Raw genomic sequence first — 24,316 nt, forward strand, 5'->3', positions numbered from 1 at the left:
AGGTTCGCAGGTCGCGTCGGCTACTGCGCGGGACCTGGTCCTGCGTCAGGTGATCGGTTTTGTTCAACGGGGTTGGGCGGACAGGACCAAGGGCCGGGCATCGGATCCCCTTCGCAACTACCATGCCTTGCGCCTTCGTCTGTCTGTTCGTGATGGTGTTGTTCTTCTGGCCACGAATGGCGCATCTCCACGGGTCGTGGTGCCAGCCTCTCTTCGCAAAGATGTTCTCAAACTGTTGCATGAAGGCCATTGGGGTATTTCTCGGACTAAGTCCCTGGCCCGCAGGCACGTTTATTGGCCCGGTATTGATTCAGACATCGCCCACATGGTTGCTGCGTGTGGTTAGTGTGCTCAACAACTGGCTGCACCTTGTACAATGCCCTCTCCGTGGCCTGATCTGGCGCAGCCATGAGAACGGGTGCACGTTGACTTTGCCGGCCCCTTCCTCGGTACTTATTGGCTACTGTTGATTGACGCCTTCTCGAAGTTACCGTTTGTTGTCGATGTCCGTCACCCACCACTGCGGCGACGACGCTGGCTTGTCCAAAATCTTTGTGCTAGAAGGTCTTCCATCCACGATTGTCACGGACAATGGCCCTCAGTTCTCTTCGCAGGCCTTCTGTGATTTTTGTACTGGACAAGGGATTCATCATCCTTCCATCCGCAATCGAATGGGGAGTTCGCCTTGTCCGCACCTTCAAAAGCCAGATGAAAAAATTCCTTAGTGATTTTTCCACAGATGACGCTCTGCTGCAATTTCTGAGTTCTTATCGCTTCACGCCTCTGGGTGATCGCAGCCCTGCTGAACTCTTTCATGGCCGCTAACCGGACACTCTACTGCACCTGCTTCACCCTGTCAGGCCTTGTGCTGTGTCCCCTAGCGCGGGAAAATACTCGGTGGGCGCCGACGTGTGGGAACGAGGGTATGGATCTCGCCCTAAATGGATTCCAGGGGTGGTCAAGGCTCTTCGCGACCGCCGGCTTTGTGAAATACGTACGGACGACGGCATGGTTGTTCACCATTACGACCAGATGCGCCCATGACAAGTGGCCACGCCGGTGCCACCGCCCCTTCCTCCGCCTCCACCAGCCCGAAAAGCCAGTCCTGTCACTGCTGCCGATCTACCGTACGTGTTGATGCAGCCGACGTCACTACCGCTTCCGAGTACGCCGGAACCGGCCCCAGTCGCGACGCTGCCTTCTCCGGGACCCATCTCGCTGGAGCACACCCCCAGGTCCATGACACCTATGGATGCTGCTCCGGAGTTTTCACCCATCATCTCGTCCAGGAGGCACGTTCCACGCACGAGCTTCCATCCTGGACATTTTCGACCATACTCTCGTGTCTCTCCGCGGGATCTTATTGGGGCCTCACAAGAGGCCATGGATGTCTCCGCACTGTCCATGTCTCCAAGAAAGTGAGTGTTTTTTCTTTCAAGGGGGGAAAAGTGTTGTGACAGTGCCACGACATTTAACAGTGCCGCCACGACAGTACGCGCAAACGGCGATAGAGGCGCTCCGCAACTCGGCTGAGCGCAGGAGCGCCACCTAGCTACGAAAGGCACCGTCCGCATGTCACGGCATGGCAGTCGAATAAGAGATACTGAGTTGTTATCATGTAACCAGCTATTGTTTCTAAGTGAGTATGTTTGAATATCCACACAATTATTGGTGATTAAAGGTTATAACACATACATGTACCTTATAGCTTGTAGCAGAGAGTACTTTGTATACCACCATTATTTACCTCATTTCCTTTTCCAATTGTAAATGTATACAGGAAGAATGACTGCTGGGAAGTCTCTGTATGAACTTGAATTTGTCTAATTTTTCAGTTGTGGTCATTTTGGAAAATAATCTGGAAGTAAGTAATGTGCATGCTGGCTCTTCTTGGAATGGATGCTCAGAACTTTTAACAGTGAATCTTTCCATGATTCTCAGTGCCTCTCTTGTAACATATACTGCTGTAGTTTAATCAGCATCTGTGTGACACTCATGTTTACTAAACATAATGATGATGAAGACACATGCTTCTCTTTTTTTGTTTGGATAAATAATTTAGTTGCTACTGCACTGAAACTTTGCAGGTAGTGTTTTATTCACACACACACACACACACACACACACACACACACACACACACACACACAGACCCATACAAACTCAAATTTACTGCAACTGTTTGTTTGTTTATTTTGTCTGATTCCCTCTCATTCCCTCTCTCTCTCTCTCTCTCTCTCTCTTTCTCTTTCTCATACCTACTCTTTTTATTTGTCCTTTGCTTTTAATTGGTCTTTGTGCCTTGCTTTCTGTGTCATGAACTCTACTTTCAGTTGAATGAGTATTTCCACAAATTCTGTCCTATCATCTGTATGGTGGTAATCCACTAAAAAGGCATTGATTAAAATCCAAACCAGAGCTGATATTCAAACATCAGTTCACTGGACACTTTAGTTGCTCATTGATTTCATCCTTTACATTCATTACTAATTTTTCTATTGCTGCTAAAATAAAATCTGGCTGTAAAAGACAACTCCTGTGTTTTAATGAACATAAATGAAAACTGCAAGAAAAAGTGGAAAAGTATATATAAATACCTGTATGAGACATCTGCGAGTTCTGAAACCGTGCAACCATTTCAGGCACTGAATGTTGAAGTGGCAATGACACTTCTTGATCATTGCCTTTTTTATATGCCCTGTCATTTGAAGTTATTCTGTTCCCATCTACGACACCATCAGTCTTAAAAGTCTTATTAAGCCATCTGTCCATGCAGTTGCCAATAGTTTTCTGGTGCCTAATGTTGTCAGGGCGCTTGTGATTGGAGATATTTTGCAGGCGATCTTCTTCAATATGCTGTAGTGCTGTTGCATGACTAGATGACCTGAAAATGTGATTTATTATAAGGTTCAATCATTTTTCTCATGACCTGTGATGTAGCTTGTTGGAACTATTCCATCAGTTATGACTCCTGTGAATAACTAATATATTTTTGTACCCCTTTGCTTCTTTCTCAGATCTTGTACTTGTTAGTAGTATGCCTCTGAGAGGTGTTGAAATATTTCAAAATGTCATCTAAGCTGTTTCCCACTTATTGTTACATTCATTATTCAGGATAATGTATTTGGTGTGCTGATTCTAATGCTGCACTTAGTTTTATTAGGAAATGAGTTAATTAGAAATTATACCTAAGTGTAGCTTTTATTACTTGAAGTAATAAGCAAAACATTATGGGCTAATATGTATTTCTGGGCATTGTGACACCATTAGTTACAACTCTTAAATAACTTTTCTTTTTTAAACATCATTGGAAGAACAGTGATCTGACTGATTTTTTAAAATTAGGAAAGTCTTGATTGCGTAAATGTTTTCGTATGATAAAGACTGTTTTAATTTTTATAAATTTAAATAATTTAATCAAAATTCTGTGAAACTAATTAATTTGAGATAATTAATATTCAGTTTCAGAAGGAGCTACGTTTCCAGTGCAGATTTTTGCCTCACTGCTTGTTACACTCTAACATCTGCTATTGCGCATTTCTAAATCTAAATTTTATGCACTGGATGACTGAACGATTAAGATTTTTGTGTAACTTATAGTATTTCCCAATATGGCACTTGTACTCATAGGTAAGGTATTCCCAATGTGTATGCATAAAGTCATGCCATAAACTCTTTTAATTTCCTAGATTATTAGATCTATCATAAATCAAATTTTTTTATCTGTATTAATGATTAACATAGTCCATTTTCAAATGTGGAATTTCTGAAATAATAATGTTCAAATGCCAGTCTTTACATAGTTAGATACCACTAAGTTTGGAGTCTATGTCCAGACATGATTGAGCTAACAGACATGTAACACCTATGTCAAATCTGCTCGTAGTATTTGCTCATCCAATAGTTATGTGCAAGTTGTTTGCAAAAATACATATATTGGTATCCGTGGAAATTCAGTACTATCAATGTTTAAAAGCTTAAAGTAATTCCTGTAACTTAACTTAAGGAATATTTTGACTGATATGTGTTGTTGTTGTTAGGAGGATTGGATGGCCATTGTCATTAGAACAAACAATTATTGGGAGTGGCGACTTTTATTAATGACTGAACTAAGTGAATTACTGCAGTGTACTTCAGTATGGCTATTTAATACTAGACAATAGTCTATGTGAACTTTTTTGATTTGTACAAATATGGCCTGCATTCTGTGTGAAACTTAATTACTTTGTCTAGTGACTTCTTAGAACTATCACTGATTGTTGGGCAGTGCTTCATTAATTTAAGCTTCAGTAGCTTTACAATTTTCTGAGTAATTCTGCCACAGGACTGTTAGTTGCTTGTGAATGCTGACCTGATTTTAGTGGATAATAATCTCATGAAATAGAAAAACTGGTCATCATCACAACAATATAACTTGGAGGTTAATAAATGCATAAAAAATGCAACCTAAACTGTGGTGTTGTGTAAAGTTTTTTGAGCAAGCACCATCAAATGCTAAATAAGAGTTTCAGAATCAAGACAAGAGACTGAAAGTCCTTCAAGGAGATGACGGAGGCCACAGAAATCAGGTTGTTGGCTTACAATTTGGTGCTCTATGGTTGAAGAGTTGTCCCACCCTAGCACAACTAAAAATTACTCAAGCATGTGAAGAACAATTCCACCTTAGCATAGTCATAACAATCTTAGGCAGTACCAAGTACAGTTTATGTGGGTGAGGAAGTTCATCTGCCCAGGCACAATAAAAACGAACTTATGAAGAACAACGATAAGTGAAAATAATTTTGAATTTGCAGATTAAAACGTGATACTGGGGGTTGTAGTGGCAGTGAACAGTGAAAACATTTCAAAAGGCATGGGTGAAACAAAACTGTAAATAGGGACAGTGCATTTAATTCAAATGACAAGAGCAAGACTAACTATGACACAGCGTAACCAGCAAAACATGGATGCTGCCAAAGGAGGGGCTTCAGCCAATCAGAGATGAGAAGGTCGGCACTATTTTAGATAGAGCAACAGCCAGTGAGGATATTTGGCATGAAATTCAGCAGTAAATATTGCAAACTGATGCAGAAGTGTGAAAGACAGACTAATTTTGATGGCTACACCTACCACCACTGAAACAATTTAAAGGTAAAATTGTTTGTTTTTTAAGTGTTCAGACAATACTGATAAAAAGCATGACAGGAAAATGAAAAACAGTGTAGATGGTGACAGTGCACAGAAAATGTTGGAAAACAAGTCTCTTAAATCACTGTTGATGAAGTTTGTGAGTGAGAATATTCATAGCAAAAGTGACAGCGGTCGTTTCAGAGTAGAAATGAATAAAAATGGTAGTGACATTAAATAGCAATTTAAAAACTGAGACAAGCATTTAGAGTTAGTGAAAACCTGTTTCAAAAATAGGACATAAAATGTCAATGAATATGGGATCATTATTAGATGTTTGGAGTCAGAATCTACTGGAAAGAGGAGATGAGCTGGAAAAATGTATAGCGAGGGGCTAGAAGTTGATGTTATTGATTGTCAGAATGATTTAACTGAAGTAATGCAAATATGATCTGATGATAGTAATAAAATGGTCTTCAGCACAAAGCAAATTGATGTTGTTGATATTGAGAAGGTGGGGGTAGCTAAAGAAAATGTTGATGTAACAACTGATGCATTTGACTATATTGAAATATGGTTTGTGCAGATGGTAAAAGAAAGTTTGACAAAGTTGACAAGTATATAAGCAGACAAACAAAGAATTACAATATGTACAAAGGCCGTGATTCAAACCTGGGTCTTCTGCTCACTAGGCAAATGTGCTAACCACTACGCCAACCTGGCACAGTGGCTTTGCACAACTGCACAGCTACCCCAATCCAAATTCCCATTCATGCCTCAGTCCACTAGGTATTCTCCTTAAATCAGACAGCATTGCAGAGGCTCTACAACTATTTTGGAATGGCACCTCAGCATTGAATGAAACTAGGGTCCTGCCTGAAACACAGGCATAGGTGCTTTAATCAAATTAAATTATATGTTTCCAAAGACCTTTCCAAGTCTCCCAAACATCAAAGTGGGTTGAGGTGTGAATGAGAATTTGGACTGGGGGGGAGGGGGGGGGGCAGGCATGCTAGAGTAGTCTGGGCAGTTGTGTAAAGCCACTGTGCAAGTGTGGCGTAGTGGACAGAGTATTTGCCTAGTGAGCAGGCGACCTGGGTTCATATCTTGGCCTTGGTACAAATTTTCATTCATTGCTTCAGTCTGCAACATAGTCATCATAGATGTTGGAGACTTGAAAAGGTCTCTGGAATCATGTAGTTTCATTCAATTAAGGTTGAGAAGATTGAATTGTTAGTAATTAACAGTTGTAGTAATGAGATTCAGTTTATTGCAGTTAATGTAAATGATGGTATGATGAAAGATTTGCATGCTGGAAAGGCAAAGACTACCAAAACAAAGAGGCATGTAGCGGTTAACAGTAAAATACACAATTTTCAAAAATGATTTTTAATTTAAATATGCAAAAAGCAGTTTTCAATGTAGATGTACATGCGATTTTAATGAGTTTGTAATGTTCAAGGGAATTTAGTTTTGCGATGTGGAATTTTCAAAGATTTCATTGTATTTTGCAATGGAGTGGCAGATGTTTTGAGAAAAAAATGTGGAATTTCACTAAATCTTGCAAAACTAGATGGAAGGATAATGTCAATGTAAATGTGAATCCACCCAGTAGGTAGAGGTGAATATATTATGGGCGAGTAACACCACCTAGCTGTGTGATTCTGTTCTTCCTTTCGTAGGTCACTCTTTCCTCTTCTTATCAGTAGATTACAAGGAAATATAATCATCATCTACTTTCAACAGTTGTCGTGTATATAAAGGTTCACTATTTCAGTGGTTGGTTTTTTGTGTGTCAGTAAATGCAAGAAGTATGTAAGAGGATGAAAGCAATACAGTTAATGTTAAATCAGCTAAAATTATATCCTTACTGTGTTTAAGTTTAATACTATTGAACAATTTGTATAAATAATTTCAAGTTCTTCTCCAGCTTAATATATGGATTTCTACATCTACATCAACATCTACATCTACATCCATACTCCGCAAGCCACCTGACGGTGTGTGGCAGAGGGTACTTTGAGTACTTCTATCAGTCCTTCCTTCTATTCCAGTCTCATATTGTTCGTGGAAAGAAAGATTGTCAGTATGGCACTGTGTGGTCTAATCTCTCCGATTTTATCCTCATGGTCTCTTCACGTGATATACATAGGAGGGAGCAATATACTGCTTGACTCCTCGGTGAAGGTATGTTCTCGAAACTTCAACAAAAGCCCATACCAAGCTACTGAGCGTCTCTCTTGCAGAGTCTTCCACTGGTGTTTATCTATCAGCTCCGTAACGCTTTTGCGTTTACTAAATGATCCTGTAATGAAGCGTGCTGCTCTCTGTTGGATCTTTTCTATCTCTTCTATCAACCCTATCTGGTACGATCCCACACCGGTGAGCAGTATTCAAGCAGTGGGCGAACAAGTGTACTGTAACCTACTTCCTTTGTTTTCGGATTGCATTTCCTTAGGATTCTTCCAATGAATCTCAGTCTGGCATCTGCTTTACCGATGATTAATTTTATGTGGTCATTACATTTTAAATCACCCATACTGCCTACTCCCAGATAATTTATGGAATTAACTGCTTCCAGTTGCTGACCTGCTATATTGTAGCTAAATGATAAAGGATCTTGGATCTTTCTTTCTACGTATTCGCAGCACATTACACTTGTCTACATTGAGATTCAATTGCCATTCCCTACACCATGCGTCAATTTGTTGCAGATCCTCCTGCATTTCAGTACAATTTTCCATTGTTACAACCTCTCGATATACTACAGCGTCATCCACAAAAAGACTAAGTGAACTCCTGATGTTATCCACAAGGTCATTTATGTATATTGTGAATACCAACGGTCCTACGAAACTCCCCTGCAGCACACCTGAAATCACTCTTACATCGGAAGACTTCTCTCCATTGAGAATGACATGCTGCATTCTGTTATCTAGGAACTCTTCAATCCAATCACACAATTGGTCTGATAGTCCATATGCTCTTACTTTGTTCATTAAACAACTGTGGGGAACTGTATCAAACACCTTGCGGAAGTCAAGAAACACAGCATCTTCCTGGGAACCCGAGTCTATGGCCCTCTTAGTCTCATGGACGAAGAGCGCGAGCTGGGTTTCACATGATTGTCTTTTTCGAAACCCACGCTGATTCCTACAGAGTAGATTTCTAGTCTCCAGAAAAATCATTATACTCTAACATAATACGTGTTCCGAAATTCTACAACTGATCGTCGTTAAAGATATAGGTCTATAGTTCTGCAAATCTGTTCGATGTCCCTTCTTGAAAACGGGGATGATCTGTGCTCTTTCCCAATCCTTTGGAGCACTACGCTCTTCTAGAGACCTACGGGACACCGCTTCAAGAAGAGGAGAAGGGGGGGGGGGGGGCAAGTTCCTTCCCCTACTCTGTGTAAAATTGAATTGGTATCCCATTAGGTCCATCGGTCTTTCCTCTTTTGAGCGATTTTAATTGTTTTTCTATCCCTCTGTCATCTATTTCGATATCTTCCATTTTGTAATCTGTGCGACAATCTAGAGAAGGAACTACAGTGCAGTCTTCCTTTGTGAAACAGCTTCGGAAAAAGACATTTAGTATTTTGGCCTTTAGTCTTCATCCTCTGTTTCAGTACCATTTTTGTCACAGAGTGTCTGGGCATTTTGTTTTGATCCACCTACCACTTTGACATAAGACCAAAATTTCTTAGGATTTTCTGCCAAGTCAATACATAGAACTTTACTTTCGAATTCATTGAATGCCTCTCGCATAGCCTTCCTCACACTACATTTCGCTTCATGTAATTTTTGTTTGTCTGCAAGGCTTTGGCTATGTTTTTGTTTGCTGTGAAGTTCCCTTTGCTTCCGCAGCAGTTTTCTAACTCTGTTGTGCCACAGTGGCTCTTTTCCATCTCTTACAATCTTGCTTGGCACATACTCATCTAATGCATATTGTACGATAGTTTGAACTTTGTCCACTGATCCTCAACACTATCTGTACTTGAGACAAAACTTTTGTGTTGAGCCGTCAGGTACGCTGAAATCTGCTTTTTGTCACTTTTGCTAAACAGAAAAATCTTCCTACCTTTTTTAATATTTCTATTTACGGCTGAAATCATCACTGCAGTAACTGCTTTATGATCGCTGATTCCCTGTTCTGCGTTAACTGTTTCAAATAGTTCGGGTCTGTTTGTCACCAGAAGGTCTAATATGTTATCGCCACAAGTCAGTTCTCTGCTTAACTGCTCAAGGTAGTTTTCAGATAATGCACTTAAAAAAATTTCACTGGATTCTTTGTCCCTGCCACCCATTATAAACGTTTGAGTCTCCCAGTCTATATCTGGCAAATTAAAATCTCCACCCAGAAATCTACTCAAAATATTTTCCAGATTTTCCTTCAGGTGCTCTGCCACAACAGCTGCTGAGCCAGGAGGCCTATAGAGACATCCTATTACCATGTTTGATCCTACTTTAACCGTGACCTTCACCCAAATTACTTCACATTTCGGATCGCCGTCAATTTCCTTAAACACTATTGCACTTCTTATCGCTATAAACATGCCTCCACCTTCACTGTCCAGCCTGCCTCTGCAGTATACATTCCAATCTGAGTTTAGAATTTTATTACTGTTTACATTTGGTTTCAGCCAACTTTCTATCCCTGGGCATTGTGACCGTTTATTAATGAGAGCAGTTCTGGGACCTTTCTATAGACGCTCCTACAGTTTACTATTACCACATTAATATTTTTATTCCCTGTTGCATTTTGCCTACTACTACCTTGTCGCATCTCAGGAGGCATCTTGTTGGACCTAGGGAGGGAATTCTCTAACCTAAAAAACCCACATGTGCACTCCACACGTACTCCGCTAACCCTTGTAGCCTCTTCCTGCGTGTAGTGCACACCTGACCTATTCAGGGGGACCCTACATTTCTCCACCTGATATTGGAGGTCAAGAAATTTGCACCCCAGATCTCCACAGAATCGTCTGAGCCTCTGGTTTAAGCCTTCCACTCGGCTCCAAACCAGAGGACCGCAATCGGTTCTGGGAATGATACTACAAATATTTAGCTCAGATTCCACCCCATGAGCGAGGCTTTACGCCTTCAGCAACTCCGCCAACTGCCTGTATGAACTGAGGATGACCTCTGAACCCAGACGGCAGGAGTCATTGGTGCCGACATGAGCAACAATTTGCAGTTGGGTGCACCCAGTGCTCTCTATCGCCGCCAGCAGGGCCTCCTCCACATCTCGGATGAGACCCCCCGGCAAGCAGACAGAGTGAACACTGGCCTTCTTTCCCGACCTTTCTGCTATTTCCCTAAGGGGCTCCATCACCAACCTAACATAGGAGCTCCCAATCACTAATAAACCCCTCCCTCCATGAGCCTGCTTGGACCTTGCTGAAGGAGCAGCCACATGTCCACTCACAGGCAGAGCGGGCGATGCCACACGGCCAGCCTCCACATTGACCCTCTGCCTCGTGCGACGCGACTCCTGCTGGACCTGTCACTCCCTTTGGGGAGAGGGTGGCCCAACCGCGCCCGGTACCCGCGAAGATGTCTCGACAACAGGGACCGTGGGTGACGCATGTAACACCTGGGGTGTACCAAGCGATGCACCAGACCCCCCACTGCCACTACACTCCGAGGCAGCAGCCTGAAGACGGCTGACCGTGGCCATCAAAACATTCAGCTGTTCGCAAACAGTGGCCAGCTCCTCCTATGTCCGAACACAGCAGTCACACATTCTATCCATCCTAAGAAATCAACAATTTACTGTAGAGAGTTAATCAACTTTTAACTAGACAGCTAATTCAATAAAGGCAGCTGTAGCTGACTAAACTGTGGTTACTAGATACTTCTTCTTGGAAACAATGAAAATAAGCACTACCGTATTTACTCGAATCTAAGCCTTTTTTTCCGGTTTTTGTAATCCAAAAAACCGCCTGCGGCTTAGAATCGAGTGCAAAGTAAGTAGAATTTCTGAAAAATGTTGGTAAGTGCCGCCACTACTAACTTCTGCCGTCAAATATATGTAACACTACATAGGCATGCTTTGCAGGCACAAAGATAAATACTGGCGTCAAAACCTCTGCGTCAGTAAATAAATTTTAAAAAAAGGTGGAAGACGAGCTTTTTTCTCCGCCTCAAGTTTCGACCACTGCATTTTCATACATTATCCAATGAAGTAAATACAAATTCCGTATTGTTCATCTTCGAGTGTTGCAGCATTTCAATTTACTACGAAAATCCGACTGGCAAGACTATTGTCAATATGGCCAACTCTACGTTCTGAATTTTTTCCTACCTGTGAGAAGAGATGGTTGCTAATAGGAACTTTTATGAATTGTCAATCACATGCAGTATTCTATTCACCATAAGAATAATACGAATATAAACATTTTGCCATGTATTGTTTCATGTTTGCTGCTATCTCATTTAAATCCCGTCTGCCTAATAAACTACGAAACTAGAGTGAGACAACCGCACACGCGGAAGAATATGCGTATAATGTCATGTTTATATTCGTATTATTCTTATGCCTAATAGTGATAGTCAGAAATGAAGCACGGCAATTGACTAGATTTTTAAATCTAAGATGACTCTAATTTCTGTGCAGAATGTAATTTACTGAAGAGGTGTCTGCAAAGATTTTCAAACGGAGAAAAATTTTCCCTAAACTCTCGTTCAGACCATCTTCTATCATACACAGTCTATTACTGGGTTCTTGTTGATCATTATCAAAGAAAGCAGCAGTGTGAGTAACAACAAATAGCAGTCTCTTGCCATTGTTTCCCTAATAAGGCTACCTCTCTCTCTCTCTCTCTCTCTCTCTCTCTCTCTCTCTCTCTCTTTTTTTTTTTTTTTTTTGTTTATTGTAAGCAGCGGTAGTGCGCACAAAAGCAAGCCATGCCGCGAGCGGCGACAGGTCGTAAACACTCATTATCAGAATGCGACAAACAATGCATGACACAGTACAGTAATGCATTTTCAGCCTAGAGTGACGTAAACACTTATAACAAAGAGAACGGCACTTATCAGATCAAAGAAAAATAAGCAATCAAATCAAACCAGACGAAGCACACGAAAAAGGAAGGGCACCCGTATAAATACGGACGGAGTGCCTGACGCATAGCAATGGCTACCTCGTTAAGCTTCATTGCTAAGCTTACGACTCGAACCAAACTACTGCAGCTGTGTCGTCATTCATTCGACCTAAATTGTGTCTCATATTACAATGGACCAACTTTGTTTCGATCTGGAGGTGCGGTCTAAAACTTTTCTCTCCCCTTGAATTTCGAGTCTCAAATTTCAGGTGTGGCTTAGATTTGGGAAAATTTTTTTCCCTTGATTTTGAGTCTCATTTTTCAGGTGTGGCTTAGATTCGAGTGCGGCTTAGATTCGAGTAAATACGGTATCTGTCTCTGGACTGGATTCAAAACAAACACAAAATCTATGGAACACTATTACTAGTACTCGAAAATTAAAGCTTCCTAACAGCATAAACACATGGAAAAAGAAGTGACAAGTAAGAAAACACGGTTAATACTTAAATTTACCTAGCTCACGGTACAGCAGATGTGAAGCAGACGGCAGTTATCAATCAATAAGGTTTTGAGCAAACACCATCAAATACTGAATAATATTTTCAGCTTCAAAACAACAGACTAGCTTATTACTGAGGAGATGGCGGGGACTACAGAAAATATAGTTGGGCTTACAGTTTGAAACGAAACATATAGATGCCTGCACTGTCCTAACACAGGTATCTCTTGACCTGAATAGCTAGTTAACTTAACATTTGCGGCACGCAACAGAGGTGTGCCCAGCAGTTTGTAAGTGTCTTGATTGATAAGTGAAACTGCAGCTCCGGTATCGAGGCAACAACTCTTACTTGTTCTGAGAGTGCCCAACACTTGTGGTCAGAAACGAATGTTTAGTTTTTTATTGACAAATGACTCTCATCATAAGGCAAAGGAATTGTTCAAAGAGGTGACTGCCTGTCTCAATGTTTGCATTACAATGTAATTCAATGACAGCATTAAACTCTTGGTTCAAAATAATTTTCTCCTCATTTCTTTATGAGAGGAGAGTAACACTGCTCCACCAGTAAACAACACAGTGTATTATTGAGGTATGCATTTCATGGGGAAAATTAAATACTATCAGTATGATTTTTACACTGGAGGTTTGGGAAACCATATAGATGTCCATGAAACAAAGTCCTTCACAAGTTATGTCTGGTAATTTAGCACAACTGCAAATCATCCAGAACAGGAAGGTGGTCATCATCAGTCATAATATCATCTGCATTTTATTTCATTAGATTTCATCTAACAGCGCAGCTATCATCAGAGATGTAAATACAAAATCAACACACGAATCGGCACCAAAAAAGCACACTAACCAAGAATTGTGTCACAGTTGTGCCAGTTGCACAATTACATACTTTTACAGGTATTCATATAGACTTAGCATAGTTATAATGACACACATTATAACAAAATTTTACCATGTACAAACATCACTCAAACTGAGGCTGCTGTTTACAGATCCATATGGTTAGACTCTGTTTACATGATGTTGGATGGCCAATGCCATCTATTTCCATTATCTATATACTCCCTTTGTCAGAAATGTTCCAGGCCTGATTTTTTTAAAAAAACAGAAAATTGCACTTATTAATTAATGAACCTAGTGATTATTGAAGAAGTCCCCTTGGCTATCTTTAAACAGTTGCCAATGTTTCTGTAGGTCTTGGAAGCAAGCAGGGAAATTTTCAACTACAATGCGTATAAGCTCATTTGTCACAGCCTGTTGGATGTCAGTGATATCTTGATGAAGCTTCCCTTTCAGTCACCTTCTCACTCACAGAAACAAGAAAAAATGCAAGGTGAGAAGTCAAGTGAATATGGTAGATGTGAGATGCCAATATCAGAATGTCTGGCCAGATTCTTGGTAACAGATAAAGTAGTATGAGGTCTTGCATTGTCATGCAGTGAGAACTAGTCCTGAAAAGCCACAATTCTGAGCGGCAATGTCGAAGTCGAATTGTTTGTTGCAAACATATCAAGACTTCATTGTAAAGATTCTGGTTCACTGTTTCACCTGGAGGAACATACTCATGGTGAACTAATCCTTTACTATCAAAGAATGCGGTCCACACTGTCTTTGTTTTCAAAGGTTGTCACTAGACCTTTTTCAAGGCTGGTGATCCAGGACTCTGCCATTCAGCACATTGACACTTTGCGTGAGGGTCACACACATTGGTAATACCAACTTTCATCCCCAGAAATAATCTTTGACACAAATTTGGGATCATGTCTGGTTCTATCGAATAGTACAGCAAAAATTCTGTGCCTTTCTTCTTTCTGGTAATCTGTTAAGTGTGTAAGAGATGAGTTTTGCATTAAGTTTCCATTTCCCTAAATCTTCATGTAAAATCTTATGACACATGTCACAATTCAAATTCAGTTCTTCTGATATCGACACACAGTTACAAGAAGATCTTGCAGTAACTGCCTTACACACTCCATGTTTGCATCAATACGTGCTGTAGGTGGGTGACCAGCCGTGGGATCATCTTGCACTGAATCTCTGCCTTCACGAAATCTTTTGTGCCACTCAAAAACACAACTTCTTGAAAGTGCCTTGTCTGCATATGCTTGCTTAATCATTGTCCATGTGTCAGAAGCGGTTTTCCTGAGATTAATGTCGAACTTAATGTTCACTGTTTTCTCACAATCAGCATCCACTGTGTCACTATAACTAGCATACCAAGAACTCAAACAGTGTGTTGCTAAGCACAACCCTGCCACCTAGTGAGTTTGTGTGGAAACATGGCCAAGGTCATTTCAGGGATGCACACATACCAGGTAACATAAACACGTCATTTGTTCCTTTTTAGTACTGCAAACTCAGAAATAAAAAAACCTGTTGTGGAACTTTTCTGACAAAGGGGGTGTATAAGAAATGACTGAAGATAAAATTTATACATGAGAATAAAATGAATTCAAATAATAATAATAGTAGAATACAATTTTGTCTGGCACCATATAAATTACAATAAGCGTTGTCGCAAATATTGCAGTATATTAAGTTTGTTATAATGAGGTACATTAAAGCGTGTTAAAAAGTTTATCATTATCGTAAAATAAAACAAAATGTCTATAATATACTTGCTAGCAAATTTCAAAAAACTTAAATGGCGGCATTAATTAATATTAAAAACTTCATTAGAAAGTGTCCAATCTGCAAATACTGGAAAGACAACATACATTTTTAGTCATACAGTTTGTATTCATATGGTACACTTCCAGTATTTCAGATTGTACACTCTGTGATGTAGTTTTTAACATCAATGTGTGCTATTTTAGTTTTTTGAAACTTTTTAACAAGCTTATTATAAAGATTTTATTGTATTTTACTTTCACCTGATTCAAAATTTCATTACATAGTGTCAACACAAATTTGTATTGGTAATTATTTTGTAATCCAAAAATGTAACATATAAATTGTAGAATCGACAACTGTAATTTTGATGCCAGTTTGTTACTCCTATTTTAATATTCTAAGGATTAAAGTTTTTTTTAACACATTTATATTTGTACATGCTAAAATTACAGTGTAATATGTGCCATTATAACTAAGCCGAGTCTACATGAGTACCTGTAATGGTCTGAGGGTGGGTGGGTGATTTGGGGGTTGGGACCCAACACCGAGGTCATCGGTTCCATCAAAATGGGGAAGGAATCCTGGCCGTTCCCTTTTGAAGGAACCATCCCAGCATTTGCCTGAATCAATTTTGGGAAATCATGGAAAACCTAAATCAGGATGGCCGAACGTGGGTTTGAACCGCCGTCCTTCCCAATGAGAATCCAGTGTGCTAACCACTGTATTGTCTCGCTCATTATAATGGTTTGAAATTTTGCAATTGGCTTTGTGTACAGCTGTGACACGGTTCTTGGTTAGAGTGCTTTTTTCTGCTGCTTCCTGTGTTATTTTTGTATCAATAGCACTGATGGTAGCTGCATTATTGGGTGGAATCTAGATCTGCAATAAAATATGGATGATATTACGACTGATGATGACCTTTTTTTCTTTCCCCTGGATTACATCAGTCATGGGGCGCAATTATTCCTATGGAGTCAAATCTGATGAACTGTATATCATAATTTTATATTACATGAAATTACCATTGTCTGCATAAATCAATAAATTTATTTTTTTCCTTTCCCAATATTAAATTATATTCTCTTGCAGCACATGTGAAGTTCATAAAGTGGTGGGGGAAAATAATGTAAAAACTTGTGGCACTGGTGTTGTGGCACTGTTATTCAACAAGAAGAATTGTGTATGGTGGTAAGGGAATCAATCTGGGTTGTAGACATCCCAGAGTTATTCGATTCGAACATTGAGCAAACTGTGAAGGAAACCAGAGAAAGACTTGGAAAGAAAATTGAAGTTCAGGGAGAAGAAACAAAACATTAAGGCAAGCCAGTGGCATTGTAATTTTGTCAGAAATGGCAAAGGACTTAGAAGACCAATTGAATGGCAAGGATGGTGTCTTGAAAAGAGATTATATGATGAAACAACAAAAGTAAGTGAGGGTAATGGAATGTAGTTGGATGAAATCAGGTGGTGCTGAGGAAATTAGGTTAGGAAATGAAAACTAGTAAAGGTTTTTTGTAAGTTGAACAGAAAAGTAACTGGTGGGTGCTCAAGTAGAGTGAATATAAAATTCAGAATGGCACTAGCTGGAAAAGTGTTTCTGGGAGGGAATTGTTAACAAATGCTGAGTATTAGATGGGTAAATCAGATAACTAGTGAACAGGTACTGAAATAAACTATGTAATTGGGCAATGAAAACCACTCTCATGAAAAAACTAAAGTGTAGAAAATCTCTCAGAAATGGAACCTGGGACAGAGTGAAATTGCCCAGGGGCTACATACCACCTCTATGGTTTGAAAAGTTCTCGGAACGGAATAGAAAGAAAGTACTTACATCAGTGAAACTTTTTTATTTTTCAACGTAGTCTCCTTGTAGATTAATGCATGTAGTCCAACGATGTTCGGCACCTTGATCCCACCTCAAAAATGAGTTTCCTCCAGGCCTCCAAAATAGTTGTCAACTCTGGCTATCAGTTCTTCATTTGAAGTGAATCTTCATCCACCAAGAAAAATTTTCAGTTTTGGTAAGGGATGGAAGTCTGATGGAGCCATATCAGGTGAATAAGGTGCACGTGGCAACAATTCATGCCTTAGTTCATGTAATTTTGCCATGGCAATGGCAAATGTTTTTGATCCAGTGCCAAGAGTCGCGGAACCCACCTTGAAGATAATTTTTTCATTTCTAATTCTTCAGTTAAAATGTGATGTACCCTTTCAGATGACATCTGGCAAGCATGAGCAATTTCATGCACTTTCAATTACCATTTTGCACACTTTTGCAATGATTTCTGGAGTAGTGACATCTTGGCCGACCACTGTGCAGATCATCTTCTAAGCTCTCCTGACCAAATTTAAATTCATTTGTGGACTTGGAAACAGTCGAATATGAAGGAGCAGAGTCCCCCAGTGTATTCTGGAAATCAGCATGAATGTCTTTTGCTTTCATATCTTTCTTTATGAAGTACTTAATCACTGCTTGAATCTCAATTTTTTCCATCTTTGCAAATCACTACATGGGAACAACAACGGAGCCACATCACTGTCACAGCTCTTTTCCAAGAGCCCTGACATGGCATGTTTTTACAGGCAACAGGCCAATGAATATCACATGAACAACTCATTGCGCTAGTGCTGACCTCTCGTAGTGATTCTGAGAACTTTTCACACCATCCTTGTAAGACCAATCTAATGGAAGAAATAAAAATGCTAATACCTCCAAACATTTTTTTTTTTTTTTTTTTTTTTGAGCTCAACAGAATTTCTCCTGCAGCACTCATTACACTGTCTTCCCTGTAGAAAAAAGTATGGAACAGAATGTCTTAGGCACAATCTATGGTTCAATGCCAAAATGAAAGTTTCCTTCTGTGGAGACCTGATGTGATAATCAAGATAACTGTAGAATATTTTGTGTAAGTAAAGTAAAGCTTTCTGTAACAAAAAGGTAGTACTCATACTTCCTCTTTTTCCACAAAGGGTGGAATTACCCCGAAATATGTGTCAATTCACTCTGCCTCCCACTTATCTGGTAACTGTAGACATAGAGTAGATGCACTTAGAATTCTGCTAACTTAGCTCTTACTTCTGTAAGACTAAAATAAAAGAGAGATGGAATTTAAATTTGCAGCACACTCAGGTCATAGTTGGGAGGCTCATTGAGACATAGGATTATACATTCTCATTGCAGAGAACTGATGACATCCACATGCAAGAGAAGACACATTGACTAAACTGCCAGTTAATAAATCAAAAGACTGAGTAGAGTTACACACTACAGACTATACCACCTTATACATCTATACTCTGCAAACCACAGTGCAGTGTGTGGCAGAGGGTACATCTCATTGTACCAGTTATTAGGATTCTTTCTGTTCCATTCACATATGGAGCGCCAGAAAAATGATTACTTGTATGCCTCTAGTTGTGCTGTAACTATTCTAATCTTATCTATGTGAGCAATAAGTGGAGGGTTATAGTATACTCCTAGAGTCATCAATTAAACCCAGTTCTTCAAACTTTGTTAGTAGACTTTCTCAGGATAGTTTATGTCTGTCTTCAAGAGTCTGCCAGTACACTTTCTTCAGTATCTCTGTGACACTTTCCCGTGGACCAAACAAAATGATGAACATTTGTGCTGCCCTTCTCTGTATACATTCAATATCCCTTGTTAGTTCTATTTGGTATGGGTCTGACACACTTGAGCAATATTCTAGAACTGGTTGCACGAGTGATTTGTAAGCGATCTACTTGTGGACTGATTGCACTTCCCCAGTATTTTACTAATAAAGTGAAGTCTACCATCTGCTTTACCCATGACAGAGTGTATCTAATCATTCCATTTCATATCCCTACAAAGTGTTACAACTAGGTATTTGTAGGAGTTGGCCAATTCCAACAGTGACTCTTTGATATTATAGTCATAGGATACTATGTTTTTTTGTTTTATGAAGTGCATAGCTCTAAATTTTTGAACATTTAAAACAAGTTATAAATCTTTGCACCATCTGAAATCTTATCGAGATCTGTCTAAATATTTACGCAGCTTCTTTCAGACACTACTTCATTACATGTGACTGCATCATCTGCAAGACACCTGAGGTTACTATTAATATTGTCTGCATGGTCATTAATATACAACATGAGCAGCAAGGGTCCCATCATACTTTCCTGGGGCACACCCAAAATATTCTACCCTTAATGCAAAATAGGGTACTTGAAATAAAATCTCTTAACCATGATCTAAAAGCTAACAAAATTTTTATAACTGATGTATGCTTTTATCTACTCCCAATGGGCAAGCAGAAATTGTTGTTATCTCTATTCATTATATAACAAGTTCATATAACTATACTTCACACGTAGGCAACTAATCTGAGATTAGTGTAGCAACAACTAACAATACTAATGATTGTGGTGAAGCTTAAGAAAGAAGAGAACTTTTGTAAAAGTAACATCTTTATCTATATAGAAAGAGGTTGATCTTGTATAAAAATAAGTCTCTTCTATGTATCTGAACGATTACACCACAGGAGCAACTTTAAATAGAAGAGTGGCAACTTTTTTTACTTATCACCTCACATTTGCAGTAATAATCATTTTTTATGTTACATGAAAATGTAGCTGACTGATGCATGGCACACAGGAATAACTTGTGTACATCATATAGAAACTACTGATGCATGTCACAATCCATTACAGATGCCTTTTTTAATTTATGTTTATTTTGTACTGTAATTCTTTTCTTATATTAACTGTTTTTGGTAGTATAATTCAAATTATTTTAATGGTGTAAAGGACATTTGGACTGATACTAATGAAGAAGGAAAATCATGGCTGAGGCAGCTGCTTGGGACTGAGGAGGCTGTAGATGAAACTTCCTGGCAGATTAAAACTGTGTGCCGGACCAAGACTCAAACTTGGGACCTTTGCCTTTTGCGGGAAAGTGCTCTACCAGCTGAGCTACCCAAGCATGACTCACACCTTGTCCTCAACAGCTTTAATTTTGCCAGTACCTAATCTTCTACCTTCCAAGCTTCATAGAAGCTCTCCTGCAGAACTAGCACTCCTGGAAGAAAGGATATTGCGGTGACATGGCTTAGCCACAGTGTGGGGGATGTTCCCAGAATGGAAGTTTCACTCTGCAGCAGAGTGTGTGCTAATATGAAACTTCCTGGCAGAGACTTAAACTTGGGACGTTTGTCTTACACTAGCACTTGCCTGCCAGGTCTGCAGGAGAGCTTCTGTGAAGTTCAGAAGGTAGGAGATGAGGAGGCACTGGCGGAATTAAAGGTGCGAGGATGGGTCATAAGTTGTGCTTGGGTAGAGCACTTGCCCATGAAAGGCAGAGGTCCCGGAGTTTGAGTCTCGGTCCAGCTCACAGATTTAATCTGCCACGAAGTTTCATATCAGTGCACACTCTGCTGCAGAGTGAAAATTTCATTCTGGAGGTTACAGATGTTAAATCTTAATTAAAGATTCGCAATATTCATTTATCTTTACCATTGTGACCAGTTCATTTTCTTAAATTAAGCCTCACAAAATCGCTTGCACTCGTGTAGTTTTTGTTTAATACCTACAATTACTGCCAAATATTTGTTTACTTCTCTGCAGAGGTGAAGAATTTTGTTTAGGTGTTATGATAGTTTAAAAGAACAGCACATATGAAATAACTGCTAACCTGCAAGTGAGCGGGTCACCATATATCGCAGCACGTTTGTTGAGTATGGTTTCAAATCCCTGATTGCCATCATGTCTGTCATCGTAATCGTAGCACACATCAACATCAGGCAGCACCTCAGCAGACTGTCTTGTTGACTGCTCCCGCCAATTTCCATCCAGCAGAGCATCATAGCTACGATTATGCTCACGAGGCTCACCAAATCGCTCCACCCCACCTATGTATCAAGCATTTTTAGAAATGATATGAAAGGAAAAGTACATTATATTAACATTTTAAAATGCTGTCTGAAATATCAAACATACTACATCAGTTGTTGGGTAAAAAGAAAAAAAAAGTAGAACAGCAGGTAGTAACAGAAAGAATCCATAATTGCAATTTAACAGAAAAATGAGACTATATTTTTCTGCACTAAAAATTGATGCCACATGGAATGAAGAAGTGAAATGTTCAATGACAGCATAGAAATGATGCATTAGTCCAAATAAATATCAAACTAATTAGCAGAAATGGTCAAGCTAAGATGAAACACAACATATACAACTGCAAAATTAAAATTTGGCTGTAAATTCATGCAGTTCTGTTTTTAAAATATTCACTGTAGCTAAAATTTCATTATTGCTGATTATTTAGAATTATTAAAGTTTTCAGCTTCTGAGAGTGATAAGGTCAATAGCAGTAGTAGCATGAGCAAGTGTTGTACAACAGAAGCAACATTATTTTGGAAATGGTGAAAAGACACCCATTTAACTTGTTGATTAACTATGTTTGTTAGTTTACATTTCTCTTTAGAGAATGCCTTTAAAATTGAAGCTCTTGTAGCTATACAAAAGATTTCAACATCAAATACTGTAGAACATTCACATTTTTGTACTTTTCATTTACAAATATCTAATACTCCATTAGATTTATGCTGTGAGCTATGGTAAATAATGTAATTAACATAACTATATATTTGAAAACTCTTAATACATAAAGTGAATAGGAAGAATAAATACCATCCAACACATTCTCCAAGCTGCGAGCTCTAGTTACAATATTGGGTGATGGTGTTCTTGCTGATACCATGCGCTCTGAATGTCTTCCTGGACCAGAACGTGCAAGCCATTGTTCAAGCTGACGATGTCGTGACTCGCACAGTGCATGTCCATCTTCAACACAGCGTGTTAGTTCAGATAACCGGCCCTGTGTACGGCGCTCCAAGCTTGAAACTTTGCGATCGAGTCGTTCATGAGCCTGATCGATATGCTCTTTCAGTTCCTGTTTATCTCGGTCCAGCCGGGCCTCCATGTGCCGGAAAAATGGGGCACAGTAGCATGTATATCCAACGCCTACTGGGCCCTGTCATGGAGAAAATATCAGCATTAACAGAAATTTCAAAAACTATTATAATCGCAGAGACATATATTAAAGTGTATGAATGCTGCTTTCACACAGACAACTTTTGGCGGGGAATCGAAGAGACTGGTCATAATGGGCTGATGTCCTGCAAAATTAAATCTCCTTGTGGATAACAGAAAATGCTACATTCATGTTAAGCATGTTCAAGAAGCTTCTTCCAAAATTTTGGCTTAGCTTTGATTACATTATGTTACTATGGATGTCTATTGGCACGTGATCCTAGAAAAAGTAATATAGTTACATTTGAATTTGTATATGTATTGCAAAATATGGAATGTCATAGCCACAGTCTCTGTAGACCTACGATATTCTTTCTCTCCTCTCTCATTCTAATATTAACATTTAAATACCCCTGAAGTGACATAGATGAGGCTGAGTTGAGTAATTTAATATAAGACAGATGGGGCCACAAATGTCGGGAAATATCCCAAAAGTGGATAATAAATGTAAAACATGTGATATAACCAGATGACATACCTCACTACACATGCAGCGATTGGGCCTGTTGATCCTCCCCTTGCCAGTAGGGGGTAGTGGTGCACATAGTTCCGCTAGGCTATTCTGTTTTTGAATGTGGTTGTGGTTGTTGTTGTTATGGTGGTGGTGGTGGTGATGGTGATGTTACTCTATCATGTGCAAGTGTCTTCATCTCCAAGTAACTACTCCATCCTACATCCTTCTGAATCTGCTTACTGTATTCATTCTTGGTCTCCCTCTGTTATTTTTACCCCTCCTCCCCCCCCCCCCCCCCCCATGCTTCCCTACAGTACTAAACTGGTGATCGCGTGATGTCTCAGAAGGTGTCCTACCAATGGATCCCTTCTTCTACTAAGGTTGTGCCACAAATTTTTTTTCTCCTCCGTTCTGTTCAGTACCACCTCATTAGTTATGTGAACTACCCATCTAATCTTCAGCATTAACCTGCAGCATCACATTTCAAAAGCTTCTAGTCTCTTCTTATCTTCATTGTTTATAACCCTTGTTTCTTTTCCATACATGTCTACACTCCATATAATACCTTCAGAAAAGACTTCCTGGGACTTAATTCTATACTCGATGTTGACAAATTTATTTTTTTTGGAAATGTTTGTCTTGCAATTGCCAGTCCACATTTTATATCCTCTCTACTTTGACCATCATCAGTTATTTTGCTTTTCAAATAGAAAAACTCATCTACTACTTTTTGCATCTCATTTCCAACTCTAATTCTCTCAGCATCTCCTGATTTAATTGAACTACAGTCCAATATCCTTGCTTTGCTTTTGTTGATGTTCCTCTTATATCCTCTTTTCAAGACACTGTCCATTCCATTCAGCTGCTCTTCCAAGTCCTTTACTGTCTCTGACAGAATTACAATGTCATCAGCAAACCTCAAATTTGTTAGAGAAACCACTGCTTCCCTTTCATGCCCCTCAACTTGTACAACTGCCATCTAGTTTCTGTAAAATCTGTAAAAAGCATTGTGCTCTCTGTATTTTACTCCTGCTACCTTCAGAATTTGAAAGAGAGTATTCCAGTCAACATTGTGAAAGGCTTTCTCTAAGTCTACAAATGCTATAAATAGATTTGCCTTTCCTTAACCTGTCTTCTTTGACAAATCATAGGGTCAGTACTGCCTTGCATGTTCCTACATTTCTCCAGAATCCAAAATGATCTTCCCAGAGGTCGGCTTCAATCAGATTTTCCATTCGTCTGTAAAGAATTCATGTTAGTATTTTGCAGCCATGACTTACTAAACTGATGATTCAGTAATTTTCACACTTGTTTGTACCTGCTTTCTTTGTAATTGGAATTATTATTTTATTCTTGAAGTCTGAGTGCATTTTGTCTGTCTCACACATCTTGCTCACTACATGGAAGAATCTTGTTATGTTTGGCTTTCCAAAGGCTACCAGTAGCTCTAAGGAAATGTTATCTACTCCCGGGGCCTTGTTTTGACTTAGATCTTTCAGTGCTCTATCAAATT

The 24,316-nt window shown here is 39.4% G+C and overlaps 1 protein-coding gene across 1 annotated transcript in view; it reads right to left on the reverse strand.

The window, feature by feature from the left end:
* LOC124777426 (ankyrin repeat domain-containing protein 6) overlaps window positions 1-24,316 on the reverse strand; it is a 709,541-nt gene that overhangs the window by 18,875 nt on the left and 666,350 nt on the right. Inside the window, exons 11-13 of the mRNA XM_047252825.1 lie at window positions 21,948-22,290; window positions 20,950-21,166; window positions 2,598-2,884 (exon numbers count right to left, since the gene is read on the reverse strand). Of these exons, the coding sequence (XP_047108781.1) occupies window positions 2,598-2,884; window positions 20,950-21,166; window positions 21,948-22,290 (847 nt within the window). The remainder of the gene's footprint in view (window positions 1-2,597; window positions 2,885-20,949; window positions 21,167-21,947; window positions 22,291-24,316) is intronic.

The sequence above is a fragment of the Schistocerca piceifrons genome, chromosome 2, assembly GCF_021461385.2.
Source record: "Schistocerca piceifrons isolate TAMUIC-IGC-003096 chromosome 2, iqSchPice1.1, whole genome shotgun sequence".
NCBI classification, from domain to species: Eukaryota; Metazoa; Arthropoda; class Insecta; order Orthoptera; family Acrididae; genus Schistocerca; species Schistocerca piceifrons.